Source organism: Malaclemys terrapin, chromosome 5 (assembly GCF_027887155.1).
Source record: "Malaclemys terrapin pileata isolate rMalTer1 chromosome 5, rMalTer1.hap1, whole genome shotgun sequence".
Taxonomy (NCBI): domain Eukaryota; kingdom Metazoa; phylum Chordata; order Testudines; family Emydidae; genus Malaclemys; species Malaclemys terrapin.
Window position 1 is genome coordinate 6,709,431 of NC_071509.1, and position 26,808 is coordinate 6,736,238.

At 41.1% G+C, this 26,808-nt stretch overlaps 1 protein-coding gene across 1 annotated transcript in view; it reads right to left on the minus strand.

Moving 5' to 3' along the window:
* Window positions 1-26,808, minus strand: part of ATRN (attractin) — a 251,846-nt gene that overhangs the window by 43,008 nt on the left and 182,030 nt on the right. Inside the window, exon 26 of the mRNA XM_054028816.1 lies at window positions 8,989-9,067. Coding sequence (XP_053884791.1) covers window positions 8,989-9,067 — 79 coding nt within the window. The remainder of the gene's footprint in view (window positions 1-8,988; window positions 9,068-26,808) is intronic.

Sequence of the window (26,808 nt, forward strand, 5' to 3'; positions counted from 1 at the left end):
AGCAGCCACATATTGAATGGATATGAGGAAGAATCAAGGTCAGAGAAGGAGGAGGAAAATGGTGGCAGTCAAGCTCGAGATGATCAGGGCTTGGACAAGTTTTGGCAGTGTGGGCAGAAAGAAATGGTCAGGTCTTGGAGATACTGGGCAGGAAGAAGGGGCAAGAATTAGACATGGCTTGGTGCATACGTCAAAAGGGGGGGCTGAGTTGAAGATGCAGCCAAGATTATGGACCTGAGCAATAAGGATAATTGATGTATGCAGTATTGTTGTAGCTGTGTCGGTCCCAGGCTATTAGAGAGACAAGGTAGGTGAGAATATCTTTTACTGGAACAACTTCTGCTGGTGAGACAGACAAGATTTTGAGCTTACACAGAACTCGTCTTCAGGTGCAGGAAATTTACTCAGGGCATCACAGCTAAATACAAGATGGAACAGGCTGTTTGGCATAAGTAATTAATACATTTCAAGGGACCATTCAAGGCTAAGTGGCCCATTAATACTCCTCCAGTCATAGGGAGGCTGGGAGGGAAGCAGCTGAGGGGGTTGCTAGTGGGTTATAGATTGTTGTAATAAGTCATAAATCCAGTGTGTCTATTCAGTCCATGATTTTTAGTGTCTAGCAAAGAGATGAATTTAAGCTTCCAGGCTCATCTTTTGAATGCGTTGTGCAGGTTTCCTTTACGGATGAGGACTGATATGTCAGATACAGAGTGATCGCTTTGTGAAAAGTGGTCACCCAGAGGTACAGAGTTTTTGTTTGTTCTGACAGGGTCTGGTGCTGCTTTGAGTTGGTGTGTTCTGGTCTGTGGGGAACTTGCTTCTGATGAGGAGCTTGGAGAGGTTGGGAGGTTGTCTGAAGGGCAGAAGAGGATGTTCAGGAAAGATTTCTTTCAGGATGGGGTCCCCATTGAGTATGGGTTGTAGTTTAATGATGTGCCTTATGGTTTCCAGTGTGAGGTGGTTTCCACTAAGGGTGTGCGGTCAGAAGAGGTTTTATTTCTGTATCGAAGCAGGTTCAGGGAGAGTTGATGGCATTGGGTAAAATTTTCAGAAGCACCTAAGTAACTTGGAAAAAAATTGTACTGATTGTTAGTGATCAAAATAGGGAGGTTTTGGCCACAATCAGGCTCACTTGATGGCTGAACATTCACAAGGAGATATGGCAAAGAGAGGGCAAGATTTTAATTTGGATGGAGGAAGACAGGTCCAGAGTACAGAGGCAGATGTGCAAGTCATGGCTAGTTGACAAGATCATGTTTGTGGATAAGATCACCCAGAGATGGAAGTGGATGGAGAAGAGGAAGGGGCCAAGGATAAAGCCCTGAGGGACTGCATCAAGAGAGGAACAGGAGAAGAGGACCCTGCGCTGTACATGGCTCTTGAAGAAGAGATTTGAAAGACTGGAGGGAGAACCAGGAGAGGATGGAATCACGAAAGCCCAAGGATGACAATTTCAATAATGACAGGTTTCAGAGAAGCAGCAGTTTTAGTCTGTATCCACAAAAAGAATAGGAGTACCTTAGAGACTAACAAATTTATTTGAGCATAAGCTTTCATGGGCTACAGCCCACTTCATCAGATACATAAAATGGAACATATAGTAAGAAGAGATATATATACATACAGAGAACATGAAAAGGTGGAGGAGATATCTATCTATCTTCTTACTATATGTTCCCTTCTATGCATCTGATGAAGTGGGCTGTAGCCCATGAAAGCTTATGCTCAAATAAATTTGTTAATTTCAATAATAGTGTTGTTTGGTTGTGTCACGGGCACCCGGAGGGGTCAAAAAGGATGTAAATGAAGTACTGGCCCTGAAATTTAGTAGGGAATTAGGTCACTGGAGACCCTGGCAAGAGCTGTTTCACAGTGGGGAGAGAGTGCGTGCGCTGGGGAAGCGGGGGTTGGGAGAATGCAGAAGCCAGACTGAAGAAGATAAGGAATGGAATCTGAGGCCTGGAATTTAAGACAGCAGTTATAGATGGATGTATTAACTTATAATGCCACTATCATATTTTGTGCATTATTCTCTATCGCCACCTTGATAAATCTTAACATGTCACTTTCCAAAAGGCATGTGATAAAAGGACAAATGATTTCACATACCTAATAAACTACCATGTTTCATTTCATTCTAAGCCTCCTAAAAGCAACCTGTATCCATTTCCCTCTTTAAAGTGTCTAAAAATATTTAGTTATGTTGTTCACCGGAGAGAAAACAAGTGCACACTTTACAACCCTCTATCTTCTCTTTTCTAGCCCTATATAACACAAAAGATATGTAACTGCATGCAGAGTCCCTGTTTTCACTCCAAAACATGTTTCATATCATGCCAGAACTGCGTTCTTGACAAATGCTTAAAACTCCTTTATTTTGCTAGGAAATTTTTTTTTCCACACTATTTTCACATCCCAAAGACACCTCTTGGCTTCATGAAGCTGATGCAAGTCAGTGTAGGATTAGAGCCAGACTGTCCTTGTGTATTTTTAATTCTTTCTAGTTTTTTCCTGTATCTTCAAATATCTCAGAAGGTGATGCGAAAGTGTCTGGTTACAACCTGCAGTAAACGTTTTTGCTATAAATCTGCGCTGTCCCTCCTAGCTGCCTGGAGGTTAGGTACCATGGCATTACTTCTCTACAAAGGTTTCAAGCCATTTATTTTCTCTTAAATAATCAAGTTTTCAGCATGCAGCATCTGATTTGTTTTAGGTAATTGCTATGTCTTCAAAGTGCTTCCTCCTCAACTCCCCCTCCCTGGGGTTCAGCTTCTGCCATATGCTTTTCATCCAAATGTGTACCTTGACCAGGCAGATATTAGTTGAGTCTAGGTGATATTTGCACTGGAAGTAAAAATGATATACAGCCGGGTATCATCTGCATCATGCTGGTAATGAGACCAGAGCATCTTAGAATTTCATACAACATGTTCATGTGCACATTAAAAAGAATGGGGAAAAGCATCCTTGTGTGACTCCACAGGTGAGTGCTCCGGAGGCAGAGAAATAGCTATCCAGTTTCTGTAAGCATCCTGAAAATAAAGACTGGGCCCCATTTCAGAACTCACTTGCCAACCAAGTCACTTGGGGGGAGGGATAGCTCAGTGGTTTGAGCATTGGCCTGCTAAACCCAGGGTTGTGAGTTCAATCCTTGAAGGGGCCACTTAGGGATTTGGGGCAAAATCACTACTTCATGGAGCAGGTCCTCAAGGAATCAATTATGAAACATTTAGAGGAGAGGAAAGTGATCAGGAACAGTCAGCATGGATTCACGAAGGGGAAGTCGTGCCTGACTAACCTAATTGCCTTCTATGAGGAGATAACTGGCTCTGTGGATGAGGGGAAAGCAGTGGATGTGTTATTCCTTGACTTTAGCAAAGCTTTTGATACGGTCTCCCACAGTATTCTTGCCGCCAAGTTAAAGAAGTATGGGCTGGATGAATGAACTGTAAGGTGGATAGAAAGCTGGGTAGATCGTCGGGCTCAACGGGTAGCCATCAATGGCTCTATGTCTAGTTGGCAGCCGGTTTCAAGTGGAGTGCCCCAAGGGTCGGTCCTGGGGCCGGTTTTGTTTAATATCTTTATTAATGATCTGGAGGATGATGTGGACTGCACTCTCAGCAAGTTTGCAGAGGACACTAAACTAGGAGGCGTGGTAGATACGCTAGAGGGTAGGGATCGGATACAGAGGGACCTATACAAATTAGAGGATTGGGCCAAAAAAAACCTGATGAGGTTCAACAAGGACAAGTGCAGAGTCCTGCACTTAGGACGGAAGAATCCCATGCACTGCTACAGACTAGGGACCGAATGGCTAGGTAGCAGTTCTGCAGAAAAGGACCTAGGGGTCATAGTGAGAAGCTGGATATGAGTCAACAGTGTGCTCTTGTTGCCAAGAAGGCTAACGGCATTTTGGGCTGTATAAGTAGGGGCATTGCCAGCAGATCGAGGAACGTGATCGTTCCCCTTTATTCGACATTGGTGAGGCCTCAGCTGGAATACTGTGTCCAGTTTTGGGCCCCACACTACAAGAAGGATGTGGAAAAATTGGAAAGAGTCCAGCGAAGGGTAACAAAAATGATTAGGGGTCTGGAGCACATGACTTATGAGGAGAGGCTGAGGGAACTGGGATTGTTTAGTCTCCAGAAGAGAAGAATGAGGGGGGATTTGATAGCAGCCTTCAACTACCTGAAGGGGGGTTCCAAAGAGGATGGAGCTTGGTTGTTCTTAGTGGTGGCAGATGACAGAACAAGGAGCAATGGTCTCAAGTTGCAGTGGGGGAGTTCCAGGTTGGATATTAGGAAAAACTTTCACTAGGAGGGTGGTGAAACACTGGAATGCATTACCTAGGGAGGTGGTGGAGTCTCCTTCCTTGGAGGTTTTTAAGACCCGGCTTGACAAAGCCCTGGCTGGGATGATTTAGTTGGGAATTGGTCCTGCTTTGAGCAGGGGGTTGGACTAGATGACCTCTTGAGGTCCCTTCCAACCCTGATATTCTATGATTCTATGAACCAGTGCTGCATCTCAGAGGAGACAGTAACCTGCCATGTTAGTATCTCAGAATGAAATACTGCATACAGATCCCAGAGGACGAATATGGATGTCCTTCCCTTATCTAGGGGCAGGACGTGGCCATCCATCAGCACTGTCTGTCCCATGACCTGGCCAGAACTCCGATGGTAAAGGGACTAAAATACTGGCAGTATTAGGAAGCAGCTAGGATTATCTTGCCTAAAAATGGGAGATTTTACATTGGATCATAGACTGCAAGGTCTGATGGGGCCAAAGATGGTTTATTGAATTGGCCAGACTATGGCAGGTTTTCCTTTACAAAAATGGTATTGACAATCTGTCAGAAGAAGTCGTACTCTAGATACTCCTGGGCACATTTCACCAGATACAATAGGCATGGAACTGAATCATAGATGGTGACTTAGCTTTCAGTGCATTTTAGAGTGTCCTGCCCCAGTGATGTGCCAAATACTGAAGTGTGTTTTCTGTCTTGAATTCAGTGGTGTTGTTAAAGACTGTATGAAGGTAATCCTCTGCAAGTAGTCATTCAGCTGTGAGGCAGCTGTGAGTGAAAGTGATTTGCTTTTGGAAAAACACTGCAAGATGGAATTTAGCTGCTGCAATGGAATCAGAACATAATAATGGTCATACCGGGTCACACCAATGGTCCATCTAGCTCAGCATCCTGTCTTCTGACAGTGGCCAGTGCCAGACGCTTCAGAGGGGGTGAACAAAATGGAAATTTTGAATGATCCATCCTCATCATCCAACCCCAACTTCTGGCAATTGAAGGTTTAGCGACACCCAGAGCATGGTGCTGCGTAAAAGAAAGGTCTTTTCTCTACTATGGCAGTAGCATAGTATATTTCTGTTAAAATTCTAACTGAATCTGCCAGTTTCATGACACCATTGCTCCAGATTCCTTCTTTCCCACTTCATCTGATGCATATCAGAGAATGATGGTGCTCTGCAGTGGCTATGGGGGGGTGGGGGTGGGAGGTGTGTTTATAGTAGTGGCCAGTGTCTGGTCCTATCACCTCAAAGTATTCATGCTCTGTGACCCAACAATTGGGTAAAGTTTTCATAGAAATGGTTCTACTCCCAAGAAACCAGAAGAACTACCATATCTAGAGACAAAATAGAAACATTTAAAACCAGATGGCGGACTACCCTCCAGCACTCTGAGTGAAAACCCATTAGAAATTGTACATTCAAAGACCTAGAGATACTGAACTGATAGTAATTACTTTTTTTATTTTAATGGTTCATTTTTAAAGGTAGCCCTGATATGACCGTTTCTCAGGAACCAACAAAAAAAAAGGTTCTTGGGGTGCTATCCCAAAGTCTAAAACTTAAAAACAAACTCTACAGAACAAAGGAAACAGAATCACAGGGTGGAATGCTATCTAAGTTCTAATTTCAGTCTGAAGACATCTGCCTCTTACTATGGAACATCTGATAAGTGACTTCACGAGGGAGGCTTGAAAGTTGTACCACAGGCTGGGTTTAAATGAATTTCCCTAAGTTTCACAACTATTTGTTTAAAAAAAGGAAAAGTCAATGGCACAGACATATAGGCCACAACAAGGACTGAGACTGATGATGTTTTATAATGAAGCCCATTTATAGTGAATTCTGATTCAACGGAACAACTCTGTATATAATTGCAGCAGGGCCTGCTCACTCCCACCTCTGCTTAAATCCGCAAACAGCTCAGAGACAGTTTTGCTGGTAAAACATCTCAGGCAGTTTGTTTACAATATTCATTTCCACCACCCTGTACACTATGTAGCCTTAAGCCTACAGTCCTGGGGAGCCCAAAGCGCCTGAAGAAAGCAGGGAAGAGCAATCTCTCTCCCCCTCTCTTTTCCTGCTTTCTCCCTTCCTTCCTCTGCCTTTTGTATCATCTTTCTAAGGGCCTAGCTAGCCTCTTCATTCACTCAGCCCATCAATTAGACATAGCTCTAAGGTAATTAGGCCTGCTCTAAAGTAATTAGAATTGCAGTGACCAGAGTGCTGGCTAAGCTGCTGTTGCCGGTCACAATAATAAGGAATTAAATTCCCTATTTGTTTCAATGAACTACAGTGCACTGCATTTTTCTCATAGTGCACTGTACACAATCCAATTGTATTTACTGTATACAATAAAAACCACTCTTTGAACTAGTAGAGCATCTTTCCCCTGAGGATCCAAGAGTACGTTATCAATATTAAGAGTATGGAAATGATAACTTGACTATATTATGGTTTTACTGAATACAGGGAAGTGAAACAGTCAAAGAGAGAAGAGAGGGATCTTTCAGAAAAAGAAAATGCTGACAAGCTGTCCATCAACCGTAATCACATTTGTAAACAGAGTATAATAAACTTAGTGTAATGCTAAGATACCCCTTCACTTCCATTTGTGACTTAATGTCCCCACCACCAAAGGATAACTTTACACCAGTGACATTTTCTATTTAAGCTCTCATTAAATGTCTCCACTCCAGGTGGAACGTGGTATAATTTCTCAGCCTACATTCACTATAAACCCTGATTAACATTTTATTCAAGAAGTCAACAGGAAATTTTCTATTGAACTTTAGCTTTCTTTCTTGCCAAGAAGTTGAAGGGTGGAGGGGAAAAAAAAAAAAAAAGATGATCTGTGCTAAATTTAGCTACCTTCGGAGAGCAGGTAAAGTTTCAATGATTTAGATTATATTAATGTATAGTGTTAATTTGTTTGAAAATATTAAGTGACATTATCATTAATGTTAAATATCTAGTAATAGAAACAGCATCTTATGTTTGACAGAAGAGGAAGATGGAAAATATCATCATGAAGCAGGCTGTTGAATCAAATAATCAGAATGGGCATTCTCAAATCTAGCAAAGCTACTTTATTTACATACTTTACAGTGAAATAAAACTAAATGTGGATCCTTGAAGATATGCAGGAAAATAAGCACTTATCCAGAACTTTAAGTCTTCAAAGCACTGTAAAAATTAATCCACGGAACACCCGTGAGGTAACTACACATTATCCCCACATTGCAGCTGGAAACTTAAGCAGATAAATTAAATGACTGACCAAGGCCAAACAGCAGAGACAAGATTAGAACTCAGAACCTCTAACGATTTTGTGCTCATTCCTTAACACCATACTACCCTCTTTCTTCCCTATTACACATTTAGCCCACTACTTCACCCAAACAAAATTATACTTTGCACTCCTATAGCACCTCCCATTTGAGTTCAAAAGTGCTTTATAGATATTTATGAATTTAGCCGTAACTCCCCTGCAAAAGATAAGTATGACTATTCTTATTTAAAGACAAGGAAACAGAAGCACAGAGAGGCTGCACATGGTCACATAGGAAGTTTGTATAGTAGTTTGGAATGCAACCCGGACTAACCTGCTCCAAGTCCTGTATTTTATGTGGAGACCCATCCTTTCCGATTATAGCAGCACTCCATCATATAAGCAATAAGACATGATATGGCATGCAGCATCCCACATTGTCATATCTATGGTTTGTTTTCCTAGTATTATACTTTTGGAATAACATACCGTTGAGAGGAAATAACTATATATTTGCACTTTTAAAATTAGAAGTAAAGAGATCTGACTGATCGAAGGAGTAGCTCACAGGACTGGGTCTTATGATTCTACATGGCAGACAATTTGCCAAGTTTTAGTAGACAAAGGTAGCATATTTACATGTGCAACCCAGATTGCAAAATTAGAGCACTTTACTGAAAACAGCAAAAGTTAGCATGGTGAAAAGTCATCACACATTTATCAGAGACATACGTGCATGAAAAGTACATTTCCAGTGTGCTGTGATATACATTTCATATTCTGCGTGCAAGAAAGGGAAGATGGGAGCCTGGCTGGGATCTCCATAAAGTGGGAGGAAGAGCAATGTTATGGTAGCCTGGGTGCCTTTTTCAAAAGTGTACTCTTAACCCTCAGCTATTCCCCCCCCCCCCCCCTTAGAATTACAATATTTTCCCACAAACCACTGACGTGGCCCTATAACTTTAAAGTGAGAGTTAGAGCCATTCTGCTACAGAGGCAGTTAGAGGCAGGAGCTAATTGTAGTTTAACACTCCAGCAAAGGAGATGGGCTATAATAGCAAGTTTCTGATTTTCAAATTTCCGAACTGATTGAAAAAAAAGAACAACAACAACAACATTCCTACTATATACTGTTCTTACGCTTACAAACTCTGGAGTCTGAGTTTCTGGAACACAAGATGTTCCCCTGCCACACTTAGTGCATGACTTAAACTGCAGAACCAGGATAGCAACATAGGATAGCTTTCCATCAAAACGCTAATCAATGTATTTTATTATATACCTCTGCAAACAGAAGTCTATAAGCTTAACTCAAGGTAAATACTGAATGTGTCTGACTAAGTATATGTAAGAGATACACAAAAGTAGCAAAAAGTCATTTAGAGAACATTCAGTACTGTCATTTGACCTGCCTCTCTTCGTCGTGATGCCCAGCAACTTTGTTTAATCTTCCAAACTACGGCAGCCACCAGGAGCAAAGACAGGAAACAACTGTAGAGGAGAAAACACAAATGCTTACTGTCCTCATTCAGAATATATCAGCATTTGAAAGCTATAACAAAATAAAGGCTAGACTAGTCCTCTGATGAAAGGCTAGTCCTCTGATGAAAAAAGCTATAGCAGTGCAAAGTGCTTTGCAAACATTAAGTCTCATTAGGTACTAGGTCCACTTTACGGAGAGATAAACGGGAGACACAAAAAGGTTGTTAAAGCGACTTGCCCCAGGTCACACAGCAAGTCAAATGACAGAGCTGTGATTAGAATCCAGAAATTCTATTAGCAGTTTAAGACAATAAGGCGGCAAAAAGTGAATCACAAGGACAATGCCATACAGCAATCTTTAGCAATATTTATTTTAAATGAGAGGTTAGCTCAAACAAGGAATAATTTAGTATTCAATATGTACATCAGACAAAACTAATATATTTTTTCAAGTTTCAAGTGAAATATTTTAGCAAATTAAACTATGATTATTGGAGTCAAGTATCAGAGGGGTAGCTGTGTTAGTCTGAATCTGTAAAAAGCAACAGAGGGTCCTGTGGCACCTTTAAGACTAACAGAAGTATTGGGAGCATAAGCTTTCGTGGGTAAGAACCTCACTTCATCTTTCTTCACGAAAGCTTATGCTCCCAATACTTCTGTTAGCCCTATGATTATTGGAATTATTTTTCAAACAAAAAGCGTGTTCCCCCAGTGTTACATACATCATCAGACCTTACTTTCATTAGCCTATATTGAATCCCAACAAGGAGGAACAGAGAAAGATGGAAATCTACATTAACTGTTCGGGCTTGCAACAACAAACGTTTGTTTTGCGTTTTTCATCTCAGATGACATCTATTTCCCAATACAGCCGGATTTCCAAAAACACATTTAATCTGAGGTATTCAATTTTGATTTTACTTTGGTCCATTGCAAAATCATATGAAAGTCACTTTTCTACAGTTATGTAAGAAAAATTCAGACATAAAAGTACTTTTGAAGTTTATTTTATAGCACCCTATTGGTCCTACGCTTAATTGTGATATATTTTATTTTTTTATTTTTTCAAGTACAGAAACAGCATGCTCCACTCTCAAACCAGGAAGACATTTAGATTAATTTCTTGCCATCAGGACAAAGAAATGCACACGCATACAACGGTTGATTTATGATTTTATAGCTTCCGTTTCCCCTTTCTTTCAAAAAATAAATCTACTGATGTATTTAGTGAAGTGTAAGAACAGAATCTGCATGACCTGTAAATGGCATTTCTCCCACAAACAAGGTTAGATTTTGACTAGATGAATTTTTGCATACATCACACTTGAACAGGCACAAGTAAATGATGGAATAGCAACCTTTTTGAGCTCCAGAGGTTGTCCTGAGGCTGCCGTTAGCTTCCCCAGCATGAATGCCACAATACTTATTGAATAGTTTGGTAAGCTTTTTCCTCCTTTTCCCATTCCCAAAGAACCCTGAAGGCTCTCTGCAGGGCACAGCCTCCACTTTATCACAGAGGCCTACCCACTCTAAGACTCCTTGCAGAGAAAAATAAACAGAGGAGCATCCAACCAAAAATGGTGGAACTGAGACAACATGCTGAATCTTCACTCTTCTATCGTGCTGCTTGTTGGTATATCCGATCCCCAATCCTCCAGTTGTACGCTGGATGTTTAGACTACAGTCCTTGGAGTCAAATATCTTTTATTCTTCCTGTCCACAACACCTAATACAGACACTAAGTAAGTAATATCCAAAGGTCTGCAGGATGCCTCTCAAGACTGTCTAGGCCAAAGCAACGTCTATATCCTAACTGTAGCTAAATAAATAAAATAAATTAATGGAGATATCCTATCTCCTAGAACTGGAAGGGACCTTGAAAGGTCATTGAGGCCAGCCCCCTGCCTTCACTAGCAGGACCAAGTACTGATTTTGCCCCAGATCCCTAACTGGCTCCCTCAAGGATTGAACTCACAACCCTGGGTTTAGCAGGCTAGTGCTCAAACCACTGAGCTATCCCTCCCCCTGGCTGCTTGCCAGACCATCGGGCTAAAGTTCTGGTTTCAACAGCAACTTTCAGCTAAAAGCAAATGGATGGCACTTGGCTTATGGAAAACAGCTACTGTCATAGATTTACTGATTTTGCCATGACTCTCGATATCGCTCAACTCCCAAGGAAAAGAGATCTAGAGTTTTAGACTGTTCAGCAGCTCTTGACTGTTAGGACTGGCCCAGTCCTCTCAGATGGATTTTCTTTGAGATCCTAACTGATCTTTTCAGAAAATTTCTCTTGGAAATGAGGTACATAGCGCAGGATTGTCTACACTGTGTAATGCAGAGCATAATTGGGGAAGTTAACCAGAGCCTCACAAGAATGTACATTGGGGCTAGGAGATTCTGCCATTCCTTTAATTGCTCACATCTGTTAAACATTATTAATGGAACTCATATTTAAAAGCTCATTTGTCCAGTTGGAAACAAACAAAAAAGCCCGATTGTGAATTAATTGGATGATCGCTGTCATACAACAACAATCTCTAGAAGACATGAAGCATTTTTTAGAACTGTACATGCCGGTTTTCTCTTTTGCCCTTTTCCATATCACAGCTCCCCTTTTGTTTTTATCGCTGATATCACAGAATCATAGAATATTAGGGTTGGAAGATACCTCAGGAGGTCATCTAGTCCGACCCCCCCTGCTCAAAGCAGGACCAACACCAACTAAATCACTTCAGCCAAGGCTTTGTCAAGCTGGGCCTTAAAAACCTCTAAGGATGGAGATCCCCCCACCACCTCCTCCCAGGTAACCCATTCCAGTGCTCCACCACCCTCCTAGTGAAATAAGGTTTCCCAATATCCAACCTAGACCTCCCTCACTTCAACTTGAGACCATTGCTTCTTGTTCTGTCATCTGCCACCACTGAGAACAGCCGAGCTCCATCCTCTTTGGAACCCCCTTCAAGTAGCTGAAGGCTGCTATCAAATCCCCCCTCACTCTTCTCTTCTGCAGACTATATAACCCCAGTTCCCTCAGCCTCTTCCTGTAAGTCATGTGCCCCAGCCCCCTAATCATTTTTGTTGCCCTCCGCTGGACTCTGTCCAATTTGTCCTCATCCCTTCTTTAGTGGGGGGGACCAAAACTGGACACAATATTACAGCTGTGGCCTCACCAGTGCTGAATAGAGGGGAATAATCACCTCCCTCGATCTGCTGGCAATGCTCCTACTAATACAGCCCAATATGCCAATATCATAACCAAGACTATTTGAGAAAAGTATAAATAAAAATTCAAAATTAGCACTAGTTATCTGATTTTTCTAAAACATTTTAAATGCTACACTACATTTTGCAGAGGAACAACACTGATAAGCTTTTTGTACTGTCACAAGGAGGCAGCAAATACATGTGAAAGATATAAAGCCAATAAGGAACACACATATTCCCCCCCACTGCACTGCATCTTTCAGCAGCACGCCTAGAGGAGTAAAACGCAGTGTTTACTTGGTACACTTTTTAAAAGGATGTCATCTAATGGCAAAGCCGCAGGACCAAACTGAAAGCAAGATCTCTTGGGTTTACTCAAAGTAAAATAGTGTGAAATAGGTAACAGCATTATACTGTGATTCGGAGAGGTCTGCTTTCTGCTAACATCCCCATTTCTTCCACCTGTTTCACAAGCAACACCACAAACACTGAACTAATGGACAGTATTCTCCAGAATTACTAACATGTGGCAGTCATGTGTCGGCACCAAGAGTCACTGCTCTCCACACTTCAACACAATGCTGCTGGCTTGCCTTCACACACGTGGCCATGATGTTCTGTATTCCACTCTCATTGTGAACTAAGACCATTCAACAATTTCAAAATGCCCTTATTTCAAACAAAAGCCAACTGATTCTCCCCGTGGAACTTACTCCAGCCTCTTTCTGGCCTTAGCTCTGTCGACTCCACTCCCTTCTATCTCTGTTCATCTAGCAGCAGCCTCTTCTGTCCTGCAACACAATCTGGCCACTGCTGGGTTAGGTCTTCTCTTTGCAGCTCCCGCCACCCTGAACAGCACCTCTTCTCCATCTTTTCTCCACCTACCTACATCTCTTAAAGAGGTGCGCAGGAGTGATATTCACTCTGCAGTAAAAGCCTCAGCGCATTTTGAAAAAACAAGGCTAGACTGTATTTTAGCACAGGTACTGGACCCACCAATGCTGCCCACTCTGAGAAGGCTGAAAATAATTATGTGGAGCATAGTTTAAGACTAGTTCAGTTTTTCAAATTGAGGAGGGCAAGAGAGAAAATCGAGGCAATAGCTAAGTGTAAGACAATGGTAACTGAGCCACTGAAAGACAACCACATTGGGGTTTTTTTTAGCCTCTATGGGATGAAAACTAAGACCCATGCTCAGGACTAGATCCTACCACATTTAACCGCAAGTCTATTTTTAACTCTTATCTACAGCAGCGACAGAAAAAAAAATCTTAATGCTTTATATTAAGGGTGCATTTATAGTTTATAAAGGATTAATCAATGATAAATAGATGTTATAAGGCTATTACATGAGTTGTGCATGTTAGACAGTCATAGGCACATCAGCAGAGAGTATTAACCATTTAAGTGTCTATAATTTATTAACTTCTTATAATCCATAAATGTATCCTTAAAATAAATTCTGACCAAAACCTCAAACATCCCAGCCGCCTCTCTGACAATTTCCTTGCACTCTTAAGTGTCCTTAAAATTCTTAGAACCAGTAAGTTTTCATTTTTACATGACACTGGAGAGGAAGACATTGTAAGAGGAATCCTGACAATGAGAAGAGAAAATCCAGCTGGCACATTAAGGCCCAAATGACTGAACTACCCTACAATATTTATCAACATTAGAATGGCTAGTAAAAATGGCAGTTTTAAATCTCGAAATATACTGCAGCTTTGGCTCTAATATGCCTTAGCGTGTGAAAGTCAATTTGTAATTTCTGAAAGCACCGAGATGATGACTAGAAAAACATTTCAAATTATTCTGATGAAGTGGAAACTATTTAAGTGCTATCTGAAAGTAACTTTTAATGTGTGGAGAGTTATAGGTCACATTTTAGCTGTTCCGTGCATTAAAATCCAAACAAGATAGAACCAATACATAAAGCCTGAGTGGTTGACTGTATAATGATGCTAGGCTAAACAGACTGGTTAAATAGCTTCTTTAGTAATGCATGCATTGACATTGCACAGCTGGTATTTGCTGAACTGCTACCTGATGCTAATAGCAAAGGAGGGAAGGACCTAATTTACAGATTAATGAACTTTCCTTATTGTGGAAGACACCATAAGGGTTTAATAAACCATCACCCACTTCATCTTGAACAGTTGCCATTATAAGAGTGTTACAGTCTGGTACACTCTTGAATTTTATCATTCGCAGCAGGATGACTGAATCAAAAATACCTTTTGGGTAGGAAATTGTTTCATCTTCTTTGGCCTCGCTCAGAAAACACACTGGCCATTTGAACTCTGAAAACGGTAGTTAAACCTACTTGCAAAGTCCCCCTAGTAAAATGAGAATGATCCTGCAATATCTAGGAAAGGTACCAACCTTATTTATATTTAATGAGTGAAATAGATTTGCATGAGTGGCACATGAAAAGCCTGCCACTTTATTCACTGCCTGAGCAGAATGTCCTATTGCCAGTGCTGCTGCTCTTCTACCCATGATAACAAAGAGCAGACTGGTAACCTTCCCCATATACGAGGATGGGAAATGTCCCCAGGAAAAATATCAGTCCTACCTAAGTATTTATAAAATATTACTATAAATTTAATCTTACTTTCATCTAGTGTCTTTTCATCTCAAATTTCTCCCAGTACATGCATGTATTGATCTTGCTACAACCATCATTGGCAATTTTAAAATCAAGATTGGATGTTTGACTTGAAGATCTGCTCTAGGAATTATTTTGGGAAACTTCTCTGGCCTGTGTTATACAGGAAGTCAGACTAGAAAAATCACAATGGTTCTTTCTAACTTTGGAATGTGTGAAAACCTGAAATGCTGCCACTTCCAGAATGGACACAGCATCTGTTAGTACACAGCAGCTGTATCCAATTTAAAGAAGTGAAGATAATCAGTTGAATTCGGTAGGATTCTGGCATTTGTAAGGACTACTATGAAAAAGCACTCTCTCAACCCTGAAGGAAAGAGAGCAGTTACTGTGGGAGAACAAGTCCATAACATGCTGACACTGAAAGCTGCCAAAGGATCAGACTCTGCCCAGGACACAAATCTGCGTCACCTACAAAACAGAACTTTGAACTTCTGCCTCCTCCCACCAGTTTTTAGTTATGAAACTACATTGCTGTAGAATTAATGGACCAGGAGGTGGTTCTCTCTGGAGCTAGATAACAAACCTGAGGAATGCCAACTTTCTGCCCTTAGGTCCAGTAAGTGTCTCCTCTTCTTCTGGGGAGGACCACAACCATTATGTGATTATTGCTATTTGAAGTGCAGTAGTGCATATGGCCCCATTCATAGGGTGCGCCCCATTGTGCTAGGTACTGTATAAACAAAACTTCAAACTTTCAGCCATTGGATTATGTTATACTCTTCTCTACTAGACTGAAGAGCCCATTACTAAATATTTGTTCCGCATGTAGATACTTCTAAGCTGTAATCAAGTCACCCCTTAACCTTCTCTTTATTAAGTTAAACAGATCAAGCTTCTTGAGTCTATCACTATAAGGCAGGTTTTCTAATCATTTACTAGTTTTCATGGATCTTCTCTGAACCCTCTCCAATTTATCAACCTCCTTCTTGAATTGTGGACACCAGACCTAGACACAGTGTTCCAGCAACAGTCGCACCAGTGCCAAATAAAGTAACCTCTCTACTCCTACTCGAGAGTCTCCTGTTTACATATTCCAGGATTGCATTAGCTCTTCCGGCCACCGCATTACACTGGGAGTTCGCGTTCAACTGATTATCCGCCATGACCCCCAAATCCTTACCAGTGTCACTGATTCCAGGCTAGAGTCCCTCATCCCATAAATATGACCTGCATTCTTTGTTCCTAGACGTATACATTTACATTTAGCCATATAAAATGCATATTGTTTGCCTGCGCCCAATTTGCCAAATGATCCAGATCACTCAGTGATCACTCAGTGACCTGTCCTCTTCATTATTTATGGTCCCTCACAAATCAGTATGTGTCTCATCTACAAACTTTATTAGTGATTTTATGTTTTCTTCCAGGTCATTGATAAAGATGTTAAATAGTATAGCATCAAGAACCTACTAGAAACATTCCCATTTGATGATGATTCCCCATTTACAATTACATTGACCTTTCAGTTAGCCAGTTTTTAATTAATTTAAAATATGCCTTATTAATTTTATATTGTTGGGTTTTTTTAAGCAAAATGTCATGCAGGGCCAAGTCTAATGCCTTAGAGAAGTCTAAGCATATAACATCAGCACTATGACCTTTATCAATCAAGCTTGTAAACTCTTAAAAAAAAAAAAAAAAGGTATCAGGTTGGACAGTATCTGTTTTCTATAAACCCATGTTCATTTGCCTAAATTACCCCCCTTTAGCTCTTTATTGAGACCCATATCAGCGGTTTCATTATCTTGCTCAGGATCAGTGTCAAGCTGACAGGCCTATAATAACCTAGGTTATCTTATTTGCCCCTTTAAAAAAATTGGTATAACATTAGCTTTCTTCCAGTCTTCTGGAATTTGCCCAGTGCTCCTACAACTGCCTTCACATCCCCTCTAAATCAGGTTGTTTTTTTTTTTTTTTAATCCAGCACACCCTTCTCTCTCAATTGTGGCTTCTAGGGCACCTCATAAGGTGTTCTTAAATGAGTCCCAATTACACTGCTCTACAGCCAAAATGCTTCTGAAATAAATGTAGTCAAACTTTACTAATTCTGGGTCACTGAGAATGAAAATGATGCTTAAAATTGTTGATTGGCTCTAGTTTTCAAGATATGCTATTGGGTCAGTATATACGACCCTTGACTTGGGAATGGCGGAGGATGAGTTATAAAGGGAAGGGATCCCAATTTAAACCAGAAATGACTAAAATACATCTTTGACTGGATCTATGAATAAATCTATGACTGGGTTTGGACAGTACTTGCTTTTTAGGCAAAACAATGAATGATGCAATCTGAAGCTGGTATTGCGTCATACATGATATGAATTGCATCATGTTAGTCCTAGAAGTCATGGATGATGCAATCATAACGAAACTTACATCACTCTGCTGAACAAATTGCCCTATATCAGCTCTAGAAATGATACAGTGTTGTGCTCTCTTATTTGTCAGTGTTTGATTTTGCAAAGGGACACATTTCTGTTTAGCCAAAGTGAGCAGAGATGCCTTGTAATTGTGTGAACAGTGCGGATAACTTCTGCTATGTTTGTGGTGAGGTGACTTTTGCATCACAAAAGCGCAGTATAACCACTATGGTTAAGAAAGCTTATCACCTTTATTTTGGCTGCAAAATTGGAGATCAGGACAAGAGGTGGGCCCCACACATATGCTGCAATACTTGTGCAACAAATCTTCGCCAGTGGTTGAACAGGAAAAGGAAATCTATGCCTTTTGCAGTGCCAATGATTTGGAGAGAGCCAACAGATCTTACCAGCAATTGTTACTTCTGCATGGTGCCTCCAGTTGGGAAAGGTGTGTCAAAGAAGAAAAAGTGGACTGTGCATTATCCAAACATTCCATCAGCTATACGCCCAGTACCCCACGGAGAAGGACTGCCGGTTGGTTCCTGATGCACCAGAATCACTCTCACTTGAGTCAGATGAGAAAGAGGAAGAGGATGAAACTTCTGGTCCTGAACCATCAATGTCACAGGGCCCACATTTTCTCCCATCCTCCTCCTCTGAACCACACCTCATAACACAAGGTGAACTGAATGATCTTGTCGGGTAGTTCCAAATCCTTAAGAGTAAGGCAGAGCTGTTGGGCTCCAGACTACAGCAGTGGAATCTCCTGCCAGGTGATGTTAGGGTTTCCGTGTTCCGTGACCGTCAAAAGGATCTTGTCCCATTCTTCTTCATGGAAGGTGATCTTGTAGCCTGCAACAACATCGATGGTGTGATGGCAGCCCTCAACATCGTTCATGATCCAGATGAGTGGAGATTGTTCATTGATTCATCGAAGATGAGTCTTAAAGCTGTTTTACTGCATAATGGCAATGTTTTGCCATCAATTCCAGTTGGTCATGCAGTCCACGTGAAGGAAACCTATGACAACATGAAACAACTTTTGAGGTGCATAAACTATGACCAACATCAGTGGCAGCTTTGTGGCGATTTGAAGGTTGTTGCTCTCTTGCTTGGTCTGCAGACTGGATACACAAAGTACTGCTGTTTTCTCTGCGAATGGGATAGTCGTGCAAGAGATTCCCACTACATCAAGAAAGATTGGCCACTCCGACAGTCATTGGAGCCTGGGAGGAAAAGTGTTCAGCATCCACCACTTGTTGAATCAAGGAAGATTTTGTTACCACCCTTACACATCAAGCTGGGTCTGATGAAGAACTTTGTCAAGGCCATTGACAAAACACAAGCAGCTTTCAAGTACCTCCGTGGAGAATTTCCAAGGTTAAGTGAAGCTAAGATAAAGGAAGGTGTCTTTGTTGGTCCTCAGATTCGTGAACTTCTTCAAGATGATGCATTTGACCATGCACTGCGTGGCAAGGAAAAGACGGCATGGAAAGCCTTCCAGTTAATGGCAATAAATTTTCTCGGAAACAACAAGACAGACAACTACAGGTTGTTGGTGGAAAACCTCCTCAAGGCATACAAAAGCCTTGGTTGCAACATGTCACTAAAGATACATTTTTTGTACTCTCATCTAGATTTTTTTCCACCCAACTGCGGAGCAGTGAGCGATGAGCACGGTGAGCAATTTCACCAGGACATTACAACAATGGAGAAACGCTATCAGGGCAAATGGAGCCCATCAATGCTTGCAGACTATTGCTGGACAGTGACAAGAGATGCTCCATTTAATGAATACAAGAGACAAGTCAAGAAGCTCCGAGTAGACACTGAATAGGACTAAACTATGTACATAATAGTTTTTTGCCTTTTGTTTCATAATAAATTTTATTTATATAACCCTTTTGCTGATTTTTAAAGAGTTACATAAACAGGACAGGTGAAATATTATCATGTAAAGCAACCATAAACACATGAAAAGACCTAGGTCTACAATTTATGATTAAAACTCTACTATCTACACAATATACATAGACATAAAATGTAAAAACTTAAATATCTTAGAAACAGTAGCCAATCAGTTGTTTTAATTGTCATATTTGAATTCAGCACATCAAAATACATAATAAATAGCACATTTTATCTCTGAAGCAGATGACTTCTCAAAAATTGTAGACCAGTGTAATCATTCACATTTTTCTGATTGAATTCTTCCTACTAGTTGATTTGGCTCATAACTGGTTTCCAGTTTGGTGGAATTGGCCCTGTTAAAGCCCCAAGTGTATATACATGTATTACTACTCTGGACTTTATTCTGCATACATACTATAAATGTGTTCAAGTCATGATCACTTGACCCAAACTGCCATTAATTTTTAGTTCCTCTTTATCTGTTAGGAGAAGTTCTAATATAAACAGAATTGCCCGGTGTTGGCTGTAACACCTTTTGAATTTGGAAATTGACATCAATTATGTTTAAAAAAATCTAAGGATGTTTTAGTACTGGCAGCATGACACCTCCAGCTTATGGCTTATGGCACCCAAATTGAAGTCCCCCACGATCATGCAGCAATTTTCCTACACATTGTAGATAGGTGCTGGTCTCAGCTCACCCACTACGTATTTTTTCTTTATAGGCTTCACTGCAAAGGAAGAGTTTTAAAGAGATATTTGAAGGAGAATAGTAAGGTATTTTGCAGAACCTTACAAGAAATAGTTTCCATGCATGAGGGACAACATAGGAGAAAGCATGAAGGCACTTGTTAAATTTTCAAACAGGTGGAAGGGGGTGATGGAGGCTTGCATTATGGGCTGACCAGAGGTAGGAATTGATCGCTCAACAGCATATGAGAAATGATAGGTAGGGTAGAGACGCTGCAGTGGGCCTTGCATGGGAAAATCAATAGTTTGTGTTTGATGTGATATAGAATGGGCACCAATGGAGAGGGATGTGATGTGGTCAGTGATGAGCCAGGAAACTTTAGCTTTGCAGCAGAATTCTGAATGGGTAGCTATGGGGTAAGATTGCATTTGTCAAACCAAAGAAGAGGATGTTACAGTAGTTGAAACATGAGGTGAGCAGAAGTTGGGAAAGAGTTTCAGCTGTGTGGATGGAGAGGAAAGGCTGTTATTTTAGAAATATTGTGCAGCAAGAATAGAAAGATTTGGAGATAACCTGAATGTGAAGATCTAAAGTGGGGTCCAGTTGAAGATGATGCCAAGGTTATGAGACTGAGTGACAAGGAGGAATATCACGTTGCCCACAGTGACTCAAAAAGGAAAGGGTGTATGTAGAGATTAAGAGCTCTCTTTTGGCTAGCTGACCTGAAGCTGATAGCTGGACATTTAGAAGGTAGGGATCTGAAAGGCAGGCAGAGATTTTAGTTTGGACAGGAAATTTTTCTGGTGTGAAGAGGTAGATCTGAAAATCAGCAGCACAGAGACTATTAGTTGTGGATGAATTGCCCAGAGACAATGTTTAGAGGGAGAAGAGGACCAAGAACAGAATTGTGTGGGGAACCCCCACAAAAGGTTTGAGATGGATGAGGAGGATTGGCCAAATGACATACTGAAGGAATGATTAGAGAGATAGGAGAATTTGAGGAGGACTGAATCTCAAAAGACGAGGTAGGACAAGATACCAAGAACAAGAATGTGATTGACGTGTCAAAGGTGGCTAACAGATTAAGGAGGAGGAGGATAGAGAACACGTTCTGAGTAAGCACAGAAAGATGTCAGACTAGTGAGAGCACTTTCAGTGGAGTGCAAAGGGCAGAAGCTGGATGGGAAAGAATCTAGGATGGAACTGGAGGAGAGGAACACCAGACAGTAATGTTGGTAGAGGTGTGCAATGAATACAGAGATGAAAGGGAGAAGAGAGATGCAGCAGTAGATGGAGACACAAGTGGGGTCAAGGATTTGTTGTTTTTTTAAATAAGTGAGAGATTAAAGCATGTTTGTATTAAAAGGGTCAGAATCAGAGGAAGAAGAGAGGGTAAGGAGGGGATGAAAGTGGGGTGAGGGAGATGAGATGGCATGGGGTCATTAGAGCAAATGGAAGGGTTAGCAGGAGCCCAGATGAGAAACTTCTGTGCCTATGACATCAGGGGAGGAGAGAGAGAGTGTGAAAAAGATTTACATGCATTTCCTTGCCTCAGGTTCCTCACCACAATCAAATTGAACAAAAACTCTTTTGTATTTGTTCCAGGAGAGACTGCTTACAACCTTGTCACCAAATAATAGATTCCGCATCCACAAAGAGGCATTTCATGATAAAACATGTTTCATAATTTTATAACATCAGCCAGAATTCATAAGTTGTATGGACAGATTTCCCAGATCTGGGAAGGTCTTGTCATATTTCAATTTGAAGAGATCAGTAAAATTCTGTTTAGAGCGGAAACTGGGGGGTAGGGGAGTGGGTTTGAGGAGGGAGTCAAAGGTGGTGAAAAACTGGTTGGGATTACAGGCATGGAATTCAACGAGGGTGAGAAGCAGTGTGACTTGGCTATGAAGATGGCAGAACCAAAAAGAAGAGAGAATAAATTCATAGTAGAGGAAGTCAGCATGGTCATGAGATTTCTGCCAGACACATGACTCTGAGCAAGAGCAGGAGTAAAGGAAATGGATATTTGAGGTGAATCAGGGCTGGGAGTGGCAGAGTGGACCTTACAATAGGAAAGAGGAGCAAAGGAGTCCAGGGTGAAGGAAAAGGTGGAGTAATGGAGGTCAGCTCCTCAACTGCATAGGTTTGGCTCCATTGTCAGAACTTGTGGGGTTGGGAAACACACAGAGAAGCCTCACTGCTTTATCTCAAATGTTCTATGCTGTAATGGACTGGCACTTGTCTCTATCAAGTGTGGGGATGGACTTCATACTGCCAGGAGAAATCAGCCTCTCTCACCTGTGGGATTCAAGTCTGTGCAAGACACGAGGTGGTTAAGGTGCTGAGAATAGCGATGGACCATGTCTGACAGAGACTAGGCAGGAGAGACTGCACTTCGGGAGGGAACAATACGTTTGGCTGCATATGCAGGTCAGAAGTCTTCTGAGCTGATACCAGGGAGATTTGGCTTCAGATTGTTCATGAATCAGTGTGCCTATATTATTTTTAGAGTCTAGCTGGGACATGAGCTCTGCTGTTTCTCAGAAAAATGCATCTGAGATTGGATTTTGTGTGATCTTTATAAATAGTAACATATAATGACTATAAAATAAGTCAATGGATAATCAAAGAATATCAAAGAAAACATCTACTGCAAGACTCCAGGAGATCTGAATTATTGCAATGTGACATATTCCTGTTTTGCAAAAACAATAGGGAAAGGCTTACAACAAGCAGACCAATATATAGTACGTAAAAGTGTCTCCTCAGCTATTCACAAAAAGAAGAACAGGAGTACTTGTGGCACCTTCTCTAAGGTGCCACAAGTACTCCTGTTCTTCTTTTTGTGGATACAGACTAACACGGCTGTTACTCTGAAACTCCTCAGCTATTGTGCCACTATACACACTGCTCCCCCTAATGGTGATTCCTGAAATTAAAATAAAATTAGCCACTTCATCAAAATAAAATAAGCAGAATTATATATGGATAATCACTTACATAGCAACATAAATTTATATGGAGCTTTACAAACAAATAAAAACACAATGCCTCCCCTAAAGATCGCAAAGAAAAATACACAGAATACCAGTTCAAGAAAGATAAGACTATGATGAAACTGGGGAGAAACAGTAGCAAATATCCCTGGAAGCTGCAGGCTTTAAGGAGGGATCATAGAATCATAGGACTGGAAGGGACCTCCAGAGGTCATCTAGTCCAGTCCACTGCACTCGTGGCAGGACTTAGTATATCTAGACCATCCCTGACAGGTGTTTGTCCAACCTGCTCTTAAAAATTTCCAATGATGGAGATTCCACAACCTCCCAGGCAATTTATTCCAGTGCTTAAACACCCTGACAGTTAGGAAGTTTTTCCTAATGTCCAACCTAAATCTCCCTTGCTGCAATTTAAGCCCATTGCCTCTTGTTTTAGCCTCAGAGATTAAGAACAACAATTTTTCTCCCTCCTCCTTGTAACATTTAATGCACTTGAAAGCTGTTATGTCCCCTCTCAATTTTCTCTTCTCCAGACTGAACAAACCCAATTTTTTCAATCTTCCCTCATAGGTCATGTTTTCTAGACCTTTAAACATTTGTGTTGCTCTTCTCTGGACTTTCTCCAATTTGTCCACATCTTTCCTGAAAGGTGGCGCGCAGAACTGGATGCAATACTCCAGTTGAGGCCTAATCAGCGCAAAGTAGAGCGGAAGAATTACTTCTCGTGTCTTGCTTACAATACTCCTGTGAACACATCCCAGAATGATGTTTGCTTTTTTTTGCAACAGCGTTACACTGTTGACTCATATTTAGCTTGTGATCCACTATGACCCCCAGATCCCTTTCCGCAGTACTCCTTCCTAGGCAGTCATTTCCCATTTTGTATGTGTGCAACTGATTGTTCCTTCGTAAGTGGAGTACTTTGCATTTGTCCTTATTGAATTTCATCCTATTTACTTAAGACCATTTCTCCAGTTTGTCCAGATCATTTTGAATTTTAATCCTATCCTCCAAAGTACTTGCAACCCCTCCCAGCTTGGTATCGTCTGCAAACTTTATAAGTGTACTCTCTATGCCATTATCTAAATCATTGATGACGATATTGAACAGAACCATACCAGAACCGATCCCTGCGGAGAGAAACAGGATGCTAGTAAAAAGATAACAGGAAATGAAATCAGATGTAGGTGGCATGAGATTAGTAGGGACTGAAGGCTTTTCATAATGCCTTTTGTACAAAACTATTTTGCATACTGTAACAAAAATTACTAGAGAAGTGGGAATGGGGAGGAATAGATTTTGAAGGAAAAAATTGACACTTTTTAAAAACCAGTCTGTGCATACAAAAAAACCCACCTTTCAATAGTTTAAGCTTTGAGGGAAGAAAACAGCAGGAAGGGAAGGAGGGGGAAGAAAACGTTTCCTTACAATTCATTCGGTTTTAGAAAAGGTTAACAGTGGTTAGAATATCATTTCTCTTACAGTTTCAATTATAATGAAATATTAATGAGCCAGTAAGAGCCATTTTTCTCAACCTTTATCTGCTGACATTTTTGAGCTTAAAATAAAAAGCTACTGTATGGAATAATAACTGTAAAGTTAACTAGCAAACTTGGACCTGATTTTCAAAGTTGTTGAGGGCCCTAACTCCAACTGAAAGCAAAGGAAGCTGCAGGCATTCAAAATCACTGAACTTCAAGCTCCAAATCTTTTGAAGGAGAGGAACTTGGTTGTTAAATAAAAAAGGAAATTAAGTACAAGGCCAGAGTAGAATTTAGTCCCAGACAGCCCTACGTTACACTATTCTCTGGAGTATGAATGTTCTACTGGATTACTGGCTTTCAGCAACCTATGACTTTGTTTGTCCTGTAGAGCTTTTGGGGCTCTGCAGGTTTCCCTGTTCCTTCATAAGCTGAGCTGAGATTTGGAATCGTGCAATCGTTTGGAATCCCAGTAGGACTCCCCATCCTACTGGGATCTTTGAAATTACAGAGTTCTTGTCTCTTACTGCATCTCCTTGCCCTCCTTGCACAGCTTAACACATGTATGGAACTATGAGACTTGGAAACTCGATCAATGCAAAGTAATGCACATTGGAAAACATAATCCCAACTATACATATAAAATGATGGGGGTCTAAATTAGCCGTTATCACTGAAGAAAGAGATCTTGGAATCACTGTGGATAGTTCTCTGAAAACATCCACTTAATGTGCAGCGGCGGTCAAAAAAGCTAACAATGTTGGGAATCACTAGGAAAGAGATCGATAATAAGACACAGAAAATATCATATTGCCTCTATATAAATCCCTGGTATGTCCACATCTTGAATGCTGTGTGTAGACGTGGTTGCCCCCATCTCAAAAAGAGAAACCCTCTTCTGTACCTTTTCCAATTACAATTACAATGTGACAAAAATGATTAGGGGTATGGAAGAGCTTCCATATGAGAAGAGATTAATAAGTCCGGGACTTTTCAGCGTGAAAAGAGACAACTAAGGGGGGTGATATGATAGAAGTCTATAAAATCATGACTGGTGTGGAGAAAGTAAATAAGGAAATGTTAAGTATCAGAGGGGTAGCCGTGTTAGTCTGAATCTGTAAAAAGCAACAGAGGGTCCTGTGGCACCTTTAAGACTAACAGAAGTATTGGAGCATAAGCTTTCGTGGGTGAATGCCCACTTCATCAGACGCAAGTAATGGAAATTTCCAGAGGCAGGTATAAATCAGTATGGAGATAAAGAGGTTAGTTCAATCTGCTATTGTGTGGCCAGGGAGGTTGAAGTGTTCTCCTACAGGTTTTTGTATATTGCCATTCCTGATATCTGACTTGTGTCCATTTATCCTCTTGCGTAGTGACTGTCCAGTTTCACCAAGCATTCTTAAAACTACGATACCCACACAAGGAAATAAAGAAACAAATCAACAGAGCCAGACATGTACCCAGAAGCCTCCTGCTACAAGACAGGCCCAAAAAAGAAACCAACAGAACTCCACTGGCCATCACCTACAGTCCTCAGCTTAAACCTCTCCAACGCATCATCAGTGATCTACAACCCATCCTGGACAATGATCCCTCACTTTCACAGACCTTAGGAGTCAAGCCAGTCCTCGCCCACAGACAACCCGCCAACCTTAAGCATATTCTCACCAGCAACCACGCACCGCACCATAACAACTCTAACTCAGGAACCAACCCATGCAACAAACCTCAATGCCAACTCTGCCCACATATCTACACCAGCAACACCATCACAGGACCCAACCAGAACAGCTACAACATCACTGGCTCATTCACCTGCACGTCCACCAATGTTATATATGCCATCATATGCCAGCAATGCCCCTCTGCTATGTATATTGGCCAAACTGGATAGTCACTACGCAAGAGGATAAATGGACACAAGTCAGATATCGGGAATGGTAATATACAAAAACCTGTAGGAGAACACTTCAACCTCCCTGGCCACACAATAGCAGATGTTAAGGTAGCCATCTTACAGCAAAAAAAACTTCAGGACCAGACTCCAAAGAGAAACTGCTGAGCTCCAGTTCATTTGCAAATTTGACACCATCAGATCAGGATTAAACAAAGACTGTGAATGGCTATCCAACTACAGAAGCAGTTTCTCCTCCCTTGGTGTTCACACCTAAACTGCTAGCAGAGCACCTCACCCTCCCTGATTGAACTAACCTCATTATCTCCATACTGATTTATACCTGCCTCTGGAAATTTCCATTACTTGTGTCTGATGAAGTGGGCATTCACCCACGAAAGCTTATGCTCCAATACTTCTGTTAGTCTTAAAGATGCCACAGGACCCTCTGTTGCTTTTTTAAGGAAATGTTATTTACTCCTTCTCATAACACAAGAACAAAGGGATAACCAAATTAAATTAATAGGCAGCAGGTTTAA